The sequence below is a fragment of the Schistosoma mansoni genome, chromosome W, assembly GCF_000237925.1.
Source record: "Schistosoma mansoni strain Puerto Rico chromosome W, complete genome".
NCBI classification, from domain to species: Eukaryota; Metazoa; Platyhelminthes; class Trematoda; order Strigeidida; family Schistosomatidae; genus Schistosoma; species Schistosoma mansoni.
In genome coordinates this window covers 9,999,547-10,013,343 of record NC_031502.1, presented here as the reverse complement: position 1 = coordinate 10,013,343, position 13,797 = coordinate 9,999,547, and the positions used below count along the sequence as shown (strand labels likewise).

Sequence of the window (13,797 nt, the reverse complement as noted above, 5' to 3'; positions counted from 1 at the left end):
AAATAGATGGTTTTCAAATAGAGTCAATTGCATAGGACTTTGTATAACTGGATAAGTAAAAACATGCCAGATTTGTCAGTACTCAATTTATCCACACTTTTGACAACATTAGCTTATGAATTGAGTTTCTAACTGCGATTTAAATTAGCGGTTAATCAGGATTGAATATCTATTGATTTGCTCTAACCAACGTCACTCTTCTGACTTACTTTAACCAATGTAATTTCAAATATATACACAAATAAAGTCACTGTATATGTTTGTAGTAATGAGCCATTTCCGCGAAGTATGGCTCATAGCAATTACACTTAACATTAACTGAATTAATGAACAGCAATTCTTAAAACTAGAATAAAAATTAGTAATTAGCATGTTCGTAACCCACATAAATTTACAGTCATTTAATATGAAGTATAATACACCCTGAAGATAAAACAATGTGAGTATATTGTGGCGTGTTTTAACTTGACAATGAGTGGTTAAGAATAAATTTCATTATAGATTATTATAGATGACGGTTGATAAATTAGCCTTTCAGTAAACTAATTCAGTTAAATTTTAAATCACTCTTACTAAATTATTGGAATTGGTTGACAAGAAACTCTGCACTTAGGTTTTGTGCAAGCTGACACCTGTCAGCAAGGGGTACCTGTAGTCTTGGGTGAGCTGATGGTTCCTGTGGGACTCAAGCCCGAATCACTCAGCTACACACTCCGGAGCACTAGAATCGACATGTTTGGGCTGAGACTGACTTCCTGTAGGACTGAGATATTTACAACTGATTTGACACTGATTACTGATCAATCTCATGTTTGCCTAATCTTCTAGTTCTGATCGAATACTTTAAAGTCCCGCTAAGAGCCTCAGCTCCTTTGAGACTGAAGATGCACTATGTTGATGAGTGCCAGCTAGCGCGAGACCTAGTTTTAGGGTTTCCCGTAGACTTCCTCCAACTACCTATCATCAAAGTATAGTGCAGCCTATTTCTAGTAATCTAGACTTGTGACCACATTACAAGTTGTTGGATAAAATTCGTTCAGTACTACAGGAGTAGACAAATATAACATTAGTCACTACTCAGCAATAGATCAATTAATAAATCGGCCATTATAAACCGTGTGATTATCTGTATCTCTAGTTGGAAATGTCATGATATTGAGTGCGGTCTTGTTACTCTGATTGCTTACAAATATACTACAATATTTATTAAGTTTGAAACTGTTGATAATTGGCAATTGACTTGCTTTGAGAATACTTGTCCCTGAATGTTTGGAATTCTGTACAGATCCAAATTTTTTTTAGCTCAATAATCACCAATGATTTACTGTTCCCAGGTTTCCAGTGGGTATATAGGTTGCATTATTTTGTGATCCAAACCATGATCAGAATCTTTCGATATTCGTTTTTCGCTTGTTTCTAAATTATATATAGAAAGATGTTTAGGACTCGACTAGCATTTTGAATAAATTTCATTTTCCTACAACTGATCTTTAACTACTTTTATTCCTCAGCTTGTAACTTTTCGATGTAGGACAGTTTGAGAAGACTATGATAATAATGAAGACAGTCTATTACTGCTGTAACGTGTCAGCTGGGATGCAACTGTTGTTTATATTCTTGTCCATATATTGTCACGAGATTTCGACTTAAGTCTACAGTATCTGCATACTTGCCTTCAAGTGTACACATTTACATAGCGAACCAGGTCCAGACTGCTCAGTTAACCTTTAAGCTTGTTGAATATGGTTTATGAAGTCCCACTTAAAAACAAAAACAGACTTAATTTTCAGTTACTGAAGGAAATATCTCTAAAGTTTTGTTATAACTTTAATTTTTGTCTAGGATTATATCGAAGTTTACGAAGTCTTTGAACGTCTCACCATTCATAGGTTAGTAGAATGTCTTCCGAAGTTCCATATATTACAGTCAGTGTAGTGAACAAAGATTTGGTGGGTAAGAACTTGTTTTACGCACTGTTGAACAGTATCTTTATAAACTGAAAATCGTACATTGAATACATCATTCAGATATCTTCCTCCAGTTGTACTTTATATACATCATCATCATTCCAACCATGTTGTTATTTTGATTTCTCTTCGTTTTCTTTCTCCTTCTTTCTATTTCACTCTTCTTCTGGTAAGCGTTCTACTTTCAATACCTGCTACATACTACTTATATCTGTCCGCATAAGTAGTGCACACCACACCAGTACTTTCAATATCAGTTTGGGTGTCAGTTTCAGTTCAGCTTCACTGTGGATCTTTTGATATAACAGAAAAGTCTGAAAAACAATTCTTGGCTATTTTGATGAAATGGAATTTACGAAATTATTGAAAAAAAGTTATCATGTAGACTACAATAAATAATAGGTCCAACATTTAGGAAAGGATGTTTTTAAAATTTCCAGTAGGGAATTCAAGATAAAATAAATGATAATGTTTTCTAGTAGGTCTTAGTAATATGAAATGTATTCAGTAGGTCAATTATTTTAATATTTTTATGCAGTTTATCCATACTGTCGACTTAAATAAGTCACTTGACCTTGAAATTCCAAGAAGTAAGTTGATTTTAGTAGATAACTTTTGTGGGTACAGATATTCCTTAAAGTGTTTTGAATTGAAAGCACTACCAAGTTATGGGAAACACTAAAATACAGTGTAAAAGTTTTTTAGATGAATAGTTTACTAGAATTTATCATATTAAGAGATAGTTTTAAAACAATAATCCTCCAGCTAATTTCAGTTCATAATGATCTCTAAATTGTAAAAACTATTGATTAACCTGGTGAATTTGTGCTTATCGAAACAACTGTTATTATAAACAAACATAGAATAACAACTACCATAAGTCTTCGATCAGTTTTCAGCTTTACAAAAGACATGAAAAAGGAAAGAGACACATCTGTTTTTCATTTTATCAAACTCATCTTCGTCTCGTTTCGTTACCGGGGGATCGGTATATTTATTTGATAAATTATATTATTAAGGGTACTTCCAAGTTTCTGAATAGAATTCGTAAAACAAACTCAATTAGTACATATAAAGTATGCCTTACTTGTATTTCGCTTATCTAATCAGTGAACAATCGAAATTGACATCGTTTCAGTGGACAGAAAAATATACCGCCTGGGATGCACGGTAATATATACAGTTTGTTCTAAACTGTAAGAATGCATAGAATTTGGTGAGCATTTAGAAGGTATCTGTTAAAATAATTATTCTCAGGTATGCATACCCACGAAATATAACGTTTTTTCTCCTGAATAGGGGTTTAATTATATTGCTAAGAAGAATAACAAAAGCTTCGCAATTAAACCTTAACAGGCGCCAGCTAAAGTGTCTGTACATAGCAGACATTCCTTGTGAGATTCGTGATTGCATATACACCATTCTGACAAGTCTAAGCTAGATTAAGACCTAAATCTTTGACTTAAGGAATATTGTTTCCAACCATCCGATCTCAACACAAAAGGTTAAGTTAAAACGTATAGTGAGTCGACGTCATTGAGTAACCGAGTTCGGTTTTTTGAATTCGGTCCCAGCATTAACACTGTTTACTGGTAAAAATGATACTATCCGGTCTCCTTCTCCAAAACCAGTAAAAAATGGTTTTAATTTAAAGTTTTGATTAAAATTTAACCTCTTCAAACAAGAAACGGCCCTAAAAGAGATTTGAAAATGACGAAAGACAAACCAAAAGACTATTACATGTGACTGGAGCCATGATCATAAGGTTAGTTTAACTGAAACCAAAAATTCAATAGAATTATATTGAACCATTACCCCCACCCTCAAATTCATCAGATAAAGACAGAACACTATGTTTTTCGTTTGTTATAATGTTTTTCGTTTCTAATCATTGTCTGTCACTTAAATATAATCATTATGATTTATTTTCTTTCTAGACAAATTTTCAGTTTGGTCATAAATCATGTTCACTTAACATTACATTGATTCATGTATCGTAGTCCTGTGATTAATATACACTAAATGTAATGCCAACTCATAGTTCTCAGTCACTATCATAATAAATGAAATCTCTCTCTTTCTGTGGCCAGTTAAGGTATATAACCACTTTCAAATGAATTGCTAACATTGTAACTATACTGTTATATCCTAGTGGAGAATAAAGTACGGGTAACTTCCGGGACCTATTGATGGACAATTATTCTATATATATTCTTATTGTATAACTATTCAGTGATTAGATTATGTATATCTATATCCATCTTATTATAAGCTTCATTTTGATCTATAAATTATTATTATACGATTTACTGTTCCTAAATTATATTCAGATTATTGATTGATGTCTTCCACGTTTACAGCCACATTTGACTTGATCTTGTACAAATATTATTTTCTATTTTATGGTGTGATACGGTCTGTCTGTCTAGTATATAAACCAAGTATGCTTGAAATAAATGATTCGCATAGTGAAGCTGTAATTGGTGTTCTGGACTCAACTAGAAGGGCTAGGAGGACAAAGGACTAGTAAGGACGCTAGGCTGCTCATATCGGTCGAACGTCGTCGGTTTGGCACAGTGCTAAGATTGGACGAGCCGTATTTCGATTGGTCAATAAATCATGTGATAAAAGCCGGGCATTAAATTCACAACATACACAGCACTGTTTTTTTTATCAATTTTATTCAAATAATCCTATTATCAGATTACTCGTTATACACCTACTAGTTGCTGACCTAAAGATGAGTATATCAAAATTGCAGAGTGAAGCCACGATCAGTGAAGCTCATTAGATTTTAAGTGAGACAGGGATCAGTGATGTTAGTGAATGAAGATCGATTGAATTTGAAATTATAAACGACTAGACTCTACTTAAACAGTTTATATGTTTCGGCTACTCGGATTCAATCCATGATGAAAGCATAGATGGTCACTCTTAAAAGAATCTCAAACAAAGACAGTAATAGTAGTCCAGTACTCATCTTGATTGTTAACTTATTCCTTAAAATGTATGTACTTATGAAACCTAACTGATGTATAATGTTTGGTTCATATTGAACAAAATAAAAGTTTATTACTGAATGATGTGATCACATTTAAATAGTTTTGGGCTTTTATATAGAAGGTTTATGAAAATTAGAACGCCACAAAATCATATTATTATTATTGTTGTTATATGAAGTTATTCCGTATGTTTTTGACTATTCTAATATGGATTAAACCAATAGGTGTTTGCCTTTATTTATTTTCCTAAACGAAACTATAATATTATTTTATTCAGAATGCTTGGCTAAAAATAACGATGAATTCTTTTAAATAATAATAGCAATAATGACTGATTTGGTTATGACTGAGGGATTACCGCCCATATATGACCGATCGTTCACGTGTCTACTCGGAATTAGGAACTCTCGATCATATAAATACTTTATTGAACACCATTCTTGATTTATATTGAGAATGGCGTAGTTGTTACCACCAATGAAAGATAAATAGAAATCCACGGAAGATAGAAAAAAAATCAGATTTTCGCGTAATTAATACAACTTGTTTGAGTTTTTACCGTTTTTCCGAACTCAGGCATTAATCATGATTGTTTTGAACATTCTAACTGTTCGACTACACCAAAATATTCTTCAGAGATATTCCTTCGTCTCTGATATCTTTATCCGTTTTTGCATCTTCATTACAAAGTGTCTCAAGAGTGGCCTTCTGTATCGTTTTAACATTGTTTAGCAAGTACATTACCGTCAGAGTGTTTTTCTGTAGTAATAGTCTATTGTACTACTGCTTATGAAATTTAAAATATTTATTATCTGCTAATAAAATTTACTAGTAAAATTCTTCGGAAGCCTGTTTTGTAAAATAGGAATATTGTCACAGTTGAAATCACGAGTTGATCCTAGCTGGACCATCGTTGGAAACCTGGAAGCACTGGACTACCGTCTCGTCCTAGTATGTGACTCAGAAGTGTGCATCCATGGTTCCGCACGCGGGACTTCCACCCAGAACCTTCGGTCTCGCTCACGAACGCCTTATCTATGAACCACTGAGCTGAAATCCAACAGCATTAATGTCTAATTCCAATCGATTCGTGATCTCGCACCACCCTTCACCTATTGTCAGAGGTGGATAACTGTCTTGTGTCTGACGCGAACTGGACTCCACTGGTCACATCTTCTCACTTGAACTCCAGGAGTTTGAACTAGTTTCTTGTTTACGTTAAACACGATTAACATGATATTGTTGTAAAAACGTTTTTGGGTTTGCGTAAAATACTCTGGAGAACGATGTTAACTACTGTAGTTTGTTTATTTAAGAGCGATAATATTACATCGGTTCAGGTTACTAAAAATAAAACTACTCTTGAAATCAACTCTGATAAATATTGTAAAAGCTCGAAGGTTTACAACTCAACAAGATAGAACATAATTACTTTCAACGTTCTGTTTATAGTTTGCACAAATGTAAACTTGGAGTATGGTTCACGGAACAACTGAAACAAGCTCGAGCATCTGGTCGTGTACGAGGTGTTAGTGGTCCAGAAGCTCTACGTTCATCTATCCAAAGAATTCAACGTAAGCACGAACATTTTACAGTTTACTATATGAGATAAAAATTATTTTCGTTTAAATTTCTGATTTCTATATTAAGCATTTGCTCTTTGTATCCTTAATACTGTTTGTAAAACGTATATACTGTCCCAATATCTCCGTCTGATAACAAGTACTTCGCGATAATTATGTTAACATTTGACTTTGTTAAACGTTGACTAAAATCAACTTAGTTTGAAGACTAGTACTGGAATGGCAAAACAAATACTGTAGGTTGGGGGGGGGGTTCTAAAGAAAATGAACGCATTTGATATGGATAAAGTTGGCCAATCAACAGCAAGCCGTTAGCCTATTCAAATGAATAAATGATCTACTTACAATAAAATCTGATGTTCCATTGTTGTGTATGAACGTAAAACGTAATTCATGCTCATCTCAGCCAGAAATCTCAACACTTTTAGTATTCATATGATAAACTAGTTTGTTCTCCAAGTCTTGTGAATGTTATACAAACTATGATATGATCAACAAGAAATAAACCTGATAGTCTAATCTTAGTTTTGTCAGAGTTCGATTAGCCTGTGAAATCAGTCTTCCAATTGTTTATATTTTAAATGAGTTTCAGTCATGTTTACTTCTGGATTTCATATTTTGCATATAAGCAATTCATTTTGCTACGAGATACAAATTTATTCTACTGTCTACAAAAGTAAGATATTTTTTGGAAATCTACTGAAAGGAGTCGATTGTTAAAACCTATATAGCGAAAATCAGATAAGCCTGTTTACTATAAGTACATGGTAATCCACTTTATCGTCCACAGTCAGTATTGATTCTAATGAAATCTAGTTTGAAAAATGGTGCAATATATATGGTCGAATACTGCTAATATAGATACCTTGGCAAAATCTAGGTCTCAAGCCCCATATTTTGTAACAGAATATATCCAAGCTAAAAAAATGGCAAATGTAAAAGCGATTATGTAGATAATCAAATTATTTCTTTTATTATGTTTGTACACACGGTAAACTAGCATTATATGTTTGTCATAAGTTATTGTACAAGAGAGTTCACTGTTAAGCTCCTTTACTTTAATGAGATCCGACTTATCTGTCTTTATCAAACTGTTTCCTAGTAATTTTTAAAGGTTTGAGTACTTGTTTTCCCACAATATCAGGTGTTTAAATGCTAATCAACCTTCTTTTAGGTGAAGCGAGATCCAGCGCACCTCGTAGTCGAGGAGCAAATGTGCAAGAAATAAGTGAGTTTCCCAATGGATTATTACATGTTTTGTTTCTATGATGATGGTTGACAGAGAATCTAGAGAAAATCACATTTTTATAGTTCTTGCTTGGATTATAAGTGGTCGTGTATTTCTCGCTTTAAAAATAAGCTAGGGAATTCAAACTTTTAGAAATAATTTAGACTGCACTCACAGTAAGTTCGCTATCTTAAATAATTTTGGTGTTTTATGTGAATCAGGTTGATATCTGATAAAAAAACTACTAATCGATTGGTATTATTTGTTGTTAAATAGTAATTTTAGAACTAAGACGTCATATGATAATATCTTTTAAAAGTTTGTCTTCGCAATCCTCAGTTGAAAAACCTATTAACCAGAAAACGTGAGAACGTATTAGATGGAGTATTAATGTTTTTGTGTCGTTAGTTGTAAGGTTTAGGTGATTCCAAACAGAACAGGTGACCAAATAAGTGATTAGTTAGCATAGAAAGCATATTTTTGTATTATAGTGTCAAATAGCCTGAATGTCTAGACTCACAAAGCAGAAATGATTATTTCAGCGGTTGTATTTCAGCATTGTTAAGGCCACCATTCATTTGTAGTTCCGAAGCCTGCAATAAACTACTGAAATCTATCAGCCAAGAAGCATCAGAGATTTTTACACAATAGGTCTATATTTATTTATCGTGTATAAGTTCCATCTTAAAATCAACTTAAGACATTCATAGACATATTATCTCGTAACCTACGCAGGCTAGACTAAGACAGATATAAGGAAATACTTGCACAAACTAATTACTAAGGACATGGGGAAGATCTACATTAAAAAAGATATTCATTCAGTTGCATTAAACTAACTTCCTGCAATTCATTTTACTAAGTTAAAACAACTGATCATTTAAGATATGCGCTATATCGTTGAGATAGAAACTACTTATTTCTATGTTAAGAGACAGGACTTTTTTCTACTCAAAAAGATTAGTCTCTAAAACCATTGCTAATTTTGTAAAAGCTGAAGAAAATGGATTTAGTAATGTTCTTAAAATAGCAGAACACCTCATCTGTTATTAAAATGGGGTTGATCAATGACAGATTCTTAAAGACATCAAAATCCTCTTGCTCTAGAGCCATTCTGGATTCACACCGTCTCGTCATGTGGGTCAGTATGGCAAATCTTAGTACTCTTTATTCGTTTATATATATATATATATATATATATATATATATATATATATATATATATATATATATATATATCAGAATCAATGATTGCACATTGAATTTTTACAATTTTTCGTGTCATTTCGCGTGTATGTAATATTCAGTCTACATTTAAAGACTGACAACTGTTTTTAAGTGAAAATTGAACGGCACCCTCTCCCTCTCTCTCTCTGTCTGTCTCTTACCACATAAAAATTTATCACTCATTTTTCTGATCGAATACCTAAATTTTTATACTAATAGCTTTCAGTAATAAAGTTTCAAATGTTTGAGAGAATTCCATAACTATCTATTAAACTTTTTGCATTTTTATTTTACTACTATTTGTGGTTCTCTGTGTAAGCCGAAAAATATTTGTCGTTTGCCGAAATAAAAATAAATGGATTTTCAGTTTTAGTTTAAAATGATTGATGATTTGGTAAAAACAACACATGATATTATGGAAAAAATCAGCGTGATTTCTATTTCTTCATAGATGTCTGAAAGAAACAATAGAAATATAAAAATGTTATCCCAAGAGAAAGTGTTCTGGCTGGGATGGAATAATCTTCCAGTAAAAAATGTTCCATTTATTTTTTGTATCGAAATGGAACTAAGAGAAGAATCTGGTTTATTTGAAGGCAATCTTTTTCACAGATTTAAATAAAACTTAAATAACAGGGTAAAACTGATTAGTAGGGAAAAGCTTTTTCTAACCGACAAACTTATTTAAGATGAGGTCCCGCGTTGCCGAATTTCATGGCAATATGTTTCACTTATTTCTAGCACAGCCCAGTTTATTTTTTATTTTACTTATTTATTTATTTATCGCCCAACTACTTAACTCCCTATCATTAGTTCAGGTATCGATGCAACCCAATCCTGAAGTAACATTTTGCATTTCGAGGGGGAGAATCGCATCCCGAACATGCTTATAATAGTCAGAAGACTCTGCATTTATCAGCGTCTTCACCGAATAGAACTATGTTATCGGTATATTCTAAGTCAACAAGTGAATCTCCTAGTATAAGTTCACTCCTGTAAATTAAGAGGAGGAAAGTGTTATTTCTAAAAGCACGTCTACGATGAAGTTAAACAGGAATGGAGAAAGTGGACAGCCCCGACGAACAACACTTGAGGTAATCAATTCTGGTGACAGTTCGCCAGAAGCTCTAACTCGACCAGTTGTATTCGAGTAGAGAGCCTTCATAAGGTTAATGTACTTCTCTGGTACCCCTTTCAGTGACAAGCACTACCATAGAACCTCACGATCAACGGAGTCAAATGCCGCCTTAAGGTCAAGAAATACTACGATTGTGGGGCATCTGAATGTATGTCTGTGTTCTAGGACCTGAAGTAGAGTGAATATCTGGTCTATACAACCACGTCCAGGTCGAAAACCAACCTGGTTTTCTCTGGTCTGCTCTTCAGGAGCTTCAGTTCGGCGTCGACGTATTATCGAAGTTAATTTTTTAGACACTACATTAATCAAACTGATTCCTCTGTGATTGTCACAATAGGTCTATTGTCTTTTCTTATAGACTGGCACAATCAGTGATTGGGACAAGTCAGATGGAATTACGTCCAGTTCCCAGATTCTGCCTAAGACCTCAGTCAATCTCGTTGCTAGTACTGGACCGTCATCCTTAAAAATCTCAGGGGTCAACCTGTCAGGGCCTGTTGCTCTCCCACGCTTCAGATTTCATATAGCTTTTTCAACCTTGTAACGAGTTGGAGTACTTGCATTAACTTGCTATTCAGGACGACTGGGGATCGTGGGTAACTGAAGTGTAGCTGAAGGCCAGTTGAACTGATCCCTAAAGTGTTCTGCCCATCGATCCAATCTCCTGGATTGAGAATGAATGATATGTCCATCTTTTTCCGAGATAGTTTCACTGACATTTGGGTTCATAATACCGGTTTCTTTAACAAGTCTGAACAGTTGTCTGCTGTTGCCAAATGTCATTGCCTTTTCAATCTCTCATGCTTTCGATATCCACCACTGTTCGCGATCATTGCGTATGCTTCTTGTTAGACTGCGCTTAAGCTGACTCCGCTCTTCGTTATGTTCAGAGCCAGATGAGATGAGTTTTCGAGCATCTATCAGTGCACTAGATGGTGGTAAGATCCAGTGTTTGTCCCTCACATTATGGTTTACCTTATTAGCAGATATCACTGCCGTTTCCACAGCTTTTTGGATGTCATTCCACGCTACCTAGGGTTGGGCACAACTTACATAGCTGCCTAACTGTTTTTCCAGTTGTTCCTGAAATATATTCTTAGCTTGGCTATCATTAAGTAGAACCCTAAGAGGTTTCCTTGCAGTGCCTTTCCTGCGTCCAGTAAGACGCAGACAGATATGTACTCGCACTAGAGTATGATCTGAATCTAAACATGTGCTCCAGAATGAGCGACAGTCTTCTATCGAGCTCCTCCATCGGTGACTGATAGCGATGTGATCTAGTTGGATCCAACGATAGGACGAATTCGGGAGTCGCCATGTCAAAAGATGTTTTTCCTTATGCTTAAAGTTAGTATTTGCAAGAAACAGATGGTTATCTGAGCATAGCTGCAACAAACGGTCGCCATTATCAGTTCTTTGAGCCACGACACCATGAGGTCCACCCAGGTGTCTTTCCCTTCCGCTTAGTTTATCTTCTTGAGCATAAAAGTCACCAGCCACTATTACTACATCAGAGAGCCTAGCTTCTCGGAGAAGATCGAAAAGCTTTCTGCAAAACTCATCTTTTACATCATCTGAGCTGCAGTTAGTAGGAGAGTAGACAGAGACGACGAAGAGGCAACGACGAGTGTCCCTATCTTTCCGAGGAAGTTTATTTCTTGAGGGACCTGCAAATGAAGTTGGATTAATCTTGGTCTTAACGACCTGGGAACGTGACCGCAGAGCCCAATCGACAACTGATTGAGGCCGCTCGCGCACGGCTATTTTGCGAGGGGTTTTTGACGTGTTAGCTTCATTCTTCAAAGGGCCTTCCCGCCGGAGACGGAAATCCGTGGGGTAAAGTGAGGTGTGACATTTTTGGGTCGGACTATTCCTAACCCCTTCCTTCCTCTTGAGAAAGCAGCATCGCTGCAGATGCTGGTTGACCGAGGGAAACATCTTACTGTTGCCACACCCTTCTACAATCAGCAGTACGACTTCGCCCTCAGACCTTGAGTTGCTGCTTTTAGTCTTACCGTTCTCCAATCGACCTGCCTGGTATATTAGAACCTACGGGAACATATGTTCCAGCCAATATCGCCCGACCATCACTTCAAGGTAGCAACTACGGTCGAGAGTGTTGATCCTCTTTAGGTTTTATTGATTATTAGGAGTAAGGAATCCTCACACATAGCAGAGTGTTATAATGTCAAGCTGCTAATAACATGCACCAATATCAACCCTAGTATTCTAATTCTCTCCAAAGCGAAAACAAGCTTGGATTGATTTTGAGATTAGATACATTTAATGGTAGGATGTAAAAATTATTCATGTTAATAAACCACGGAAAATTAAAAAAAGATGAGAGAATCATTAATTTTCCAAGTAACTCGACAATATAGAGTTGCCTGATTCTAGGTAATGTAGATGTTATATATAACTGTTAGACATAAATAATACTAATTCCTGAGCTGGTTGAAATAAAATTCCAGGAATTCTTATTACAGACTGAAAAAAGCCATCGGACTAAAAGGTGTATTCTTTTTAGTTTGTTGAATCGTGGAGAACCTCGAGCTTTGTAGTTCCATATCACGCACTGACCCTTTCCTGACAGCTACTACAAACCAGGAAGCACTGAACAGTTGTTTCGCTCAAGTATGAAACTCCTCAACATAGAATTGACTGAAGTTAGAATTACACATCGTTTAATGTTAGCTCAGTGGGTCTTAAGGTTAAGCACTCTCTGATAAGCTGTAAGTATTAGACTTAATCTTCACTCACACTCAATGACGAGCAGACCTGTTGTATAACGAAACGGTTGTTCAGTTCATCCTGGTTTCTAATGGTTTTATAAGGTCAACCTGTAATTTTAAAACCCCAAGATGGATAAGTAGTCGTATTTTTTTACTACAGTAATCCGGTTGGTTTAAACATGTGTTCCACTAAGAACTGACATTACTTACACTATTATTATGAATTAAAAAGGAGCAGAAGCTTATTTGTCTTAGGTTTACGGCTTCTATTCCTTACAATCAGATTTATTGTGACGACTAATTACTATTGAGAAATTGAATTCCTCCTAATAGGATGTACAACTCCACAACAAGACCTATATCACCTCATTTTTGCATTCTTTTTTATCTTAGAAAAATTCAAAACGAAAAATATCTTCACATTAATCCTGATAAATTATTAACCTGAGTTTTCACCTGGAATTTCTATGTCCTGTTCATTTAGCTTTCTAAAGAATGTTAACGACTCACTATTGTTTCAAGACGATATAAGTCTATACAATGATAATTACAGTTATCAGCTTGTGAATACCTTTATTCTTTCATTCAAAACAACATAAAATAAGTGTATCATAATTTACAAAGCTATCACATGTATTGGCACGTATCGAGTTAATAGTATATGCATAAATAAACAATCGGTCTTAAGCATAAATAATTCCTTTAGAATATGCATCTAGTGTTATAATTATTCATTAAAATAAGCTATGCTCAATTAAGTTCTAATCAAGTATACACCACTCAATCAATATTCTCTGTCAAATGGGTTAAGGAATCAAATAACAAAAACTAATTAAGATTTATGTTATTTGATTACAGAATTTTATTATTTACGTAAGTATTTATGGATGATAATGAATAATAATGACAAAAATGATGAG

General features: G+C 34.7%; 1 protein-coding gene across 1 annotated transcript in view; it reads left to right on the top strand.

The window, feature by feature from the left end:
• Positions 1-6,867, top strand: part of Smp_196060 (Mername-AA021 peptidase (M24 family)) — a gene marked incomplete at both ends in the record, with an annotated part of 68,165 nt that extends 61,298 nt beyond the window's left edge. Inside the window, 2 exons of the mRNA XM_018788483.1 lie at positions 6,363-6,497; positions 6,793-6,867. Of these exons, the coding sequence (XP_018654021.1) occupies positions 6,363-6,497; positions 6,793-6,867 (210 nt within the window). The remainder of the gene's footprint in view (positions 1-6,362; positions 6,498-6,792) is intronic.
• Between the last annotated feature and the right edge of the window lie 6,930 nt (positions 6,868-13,797).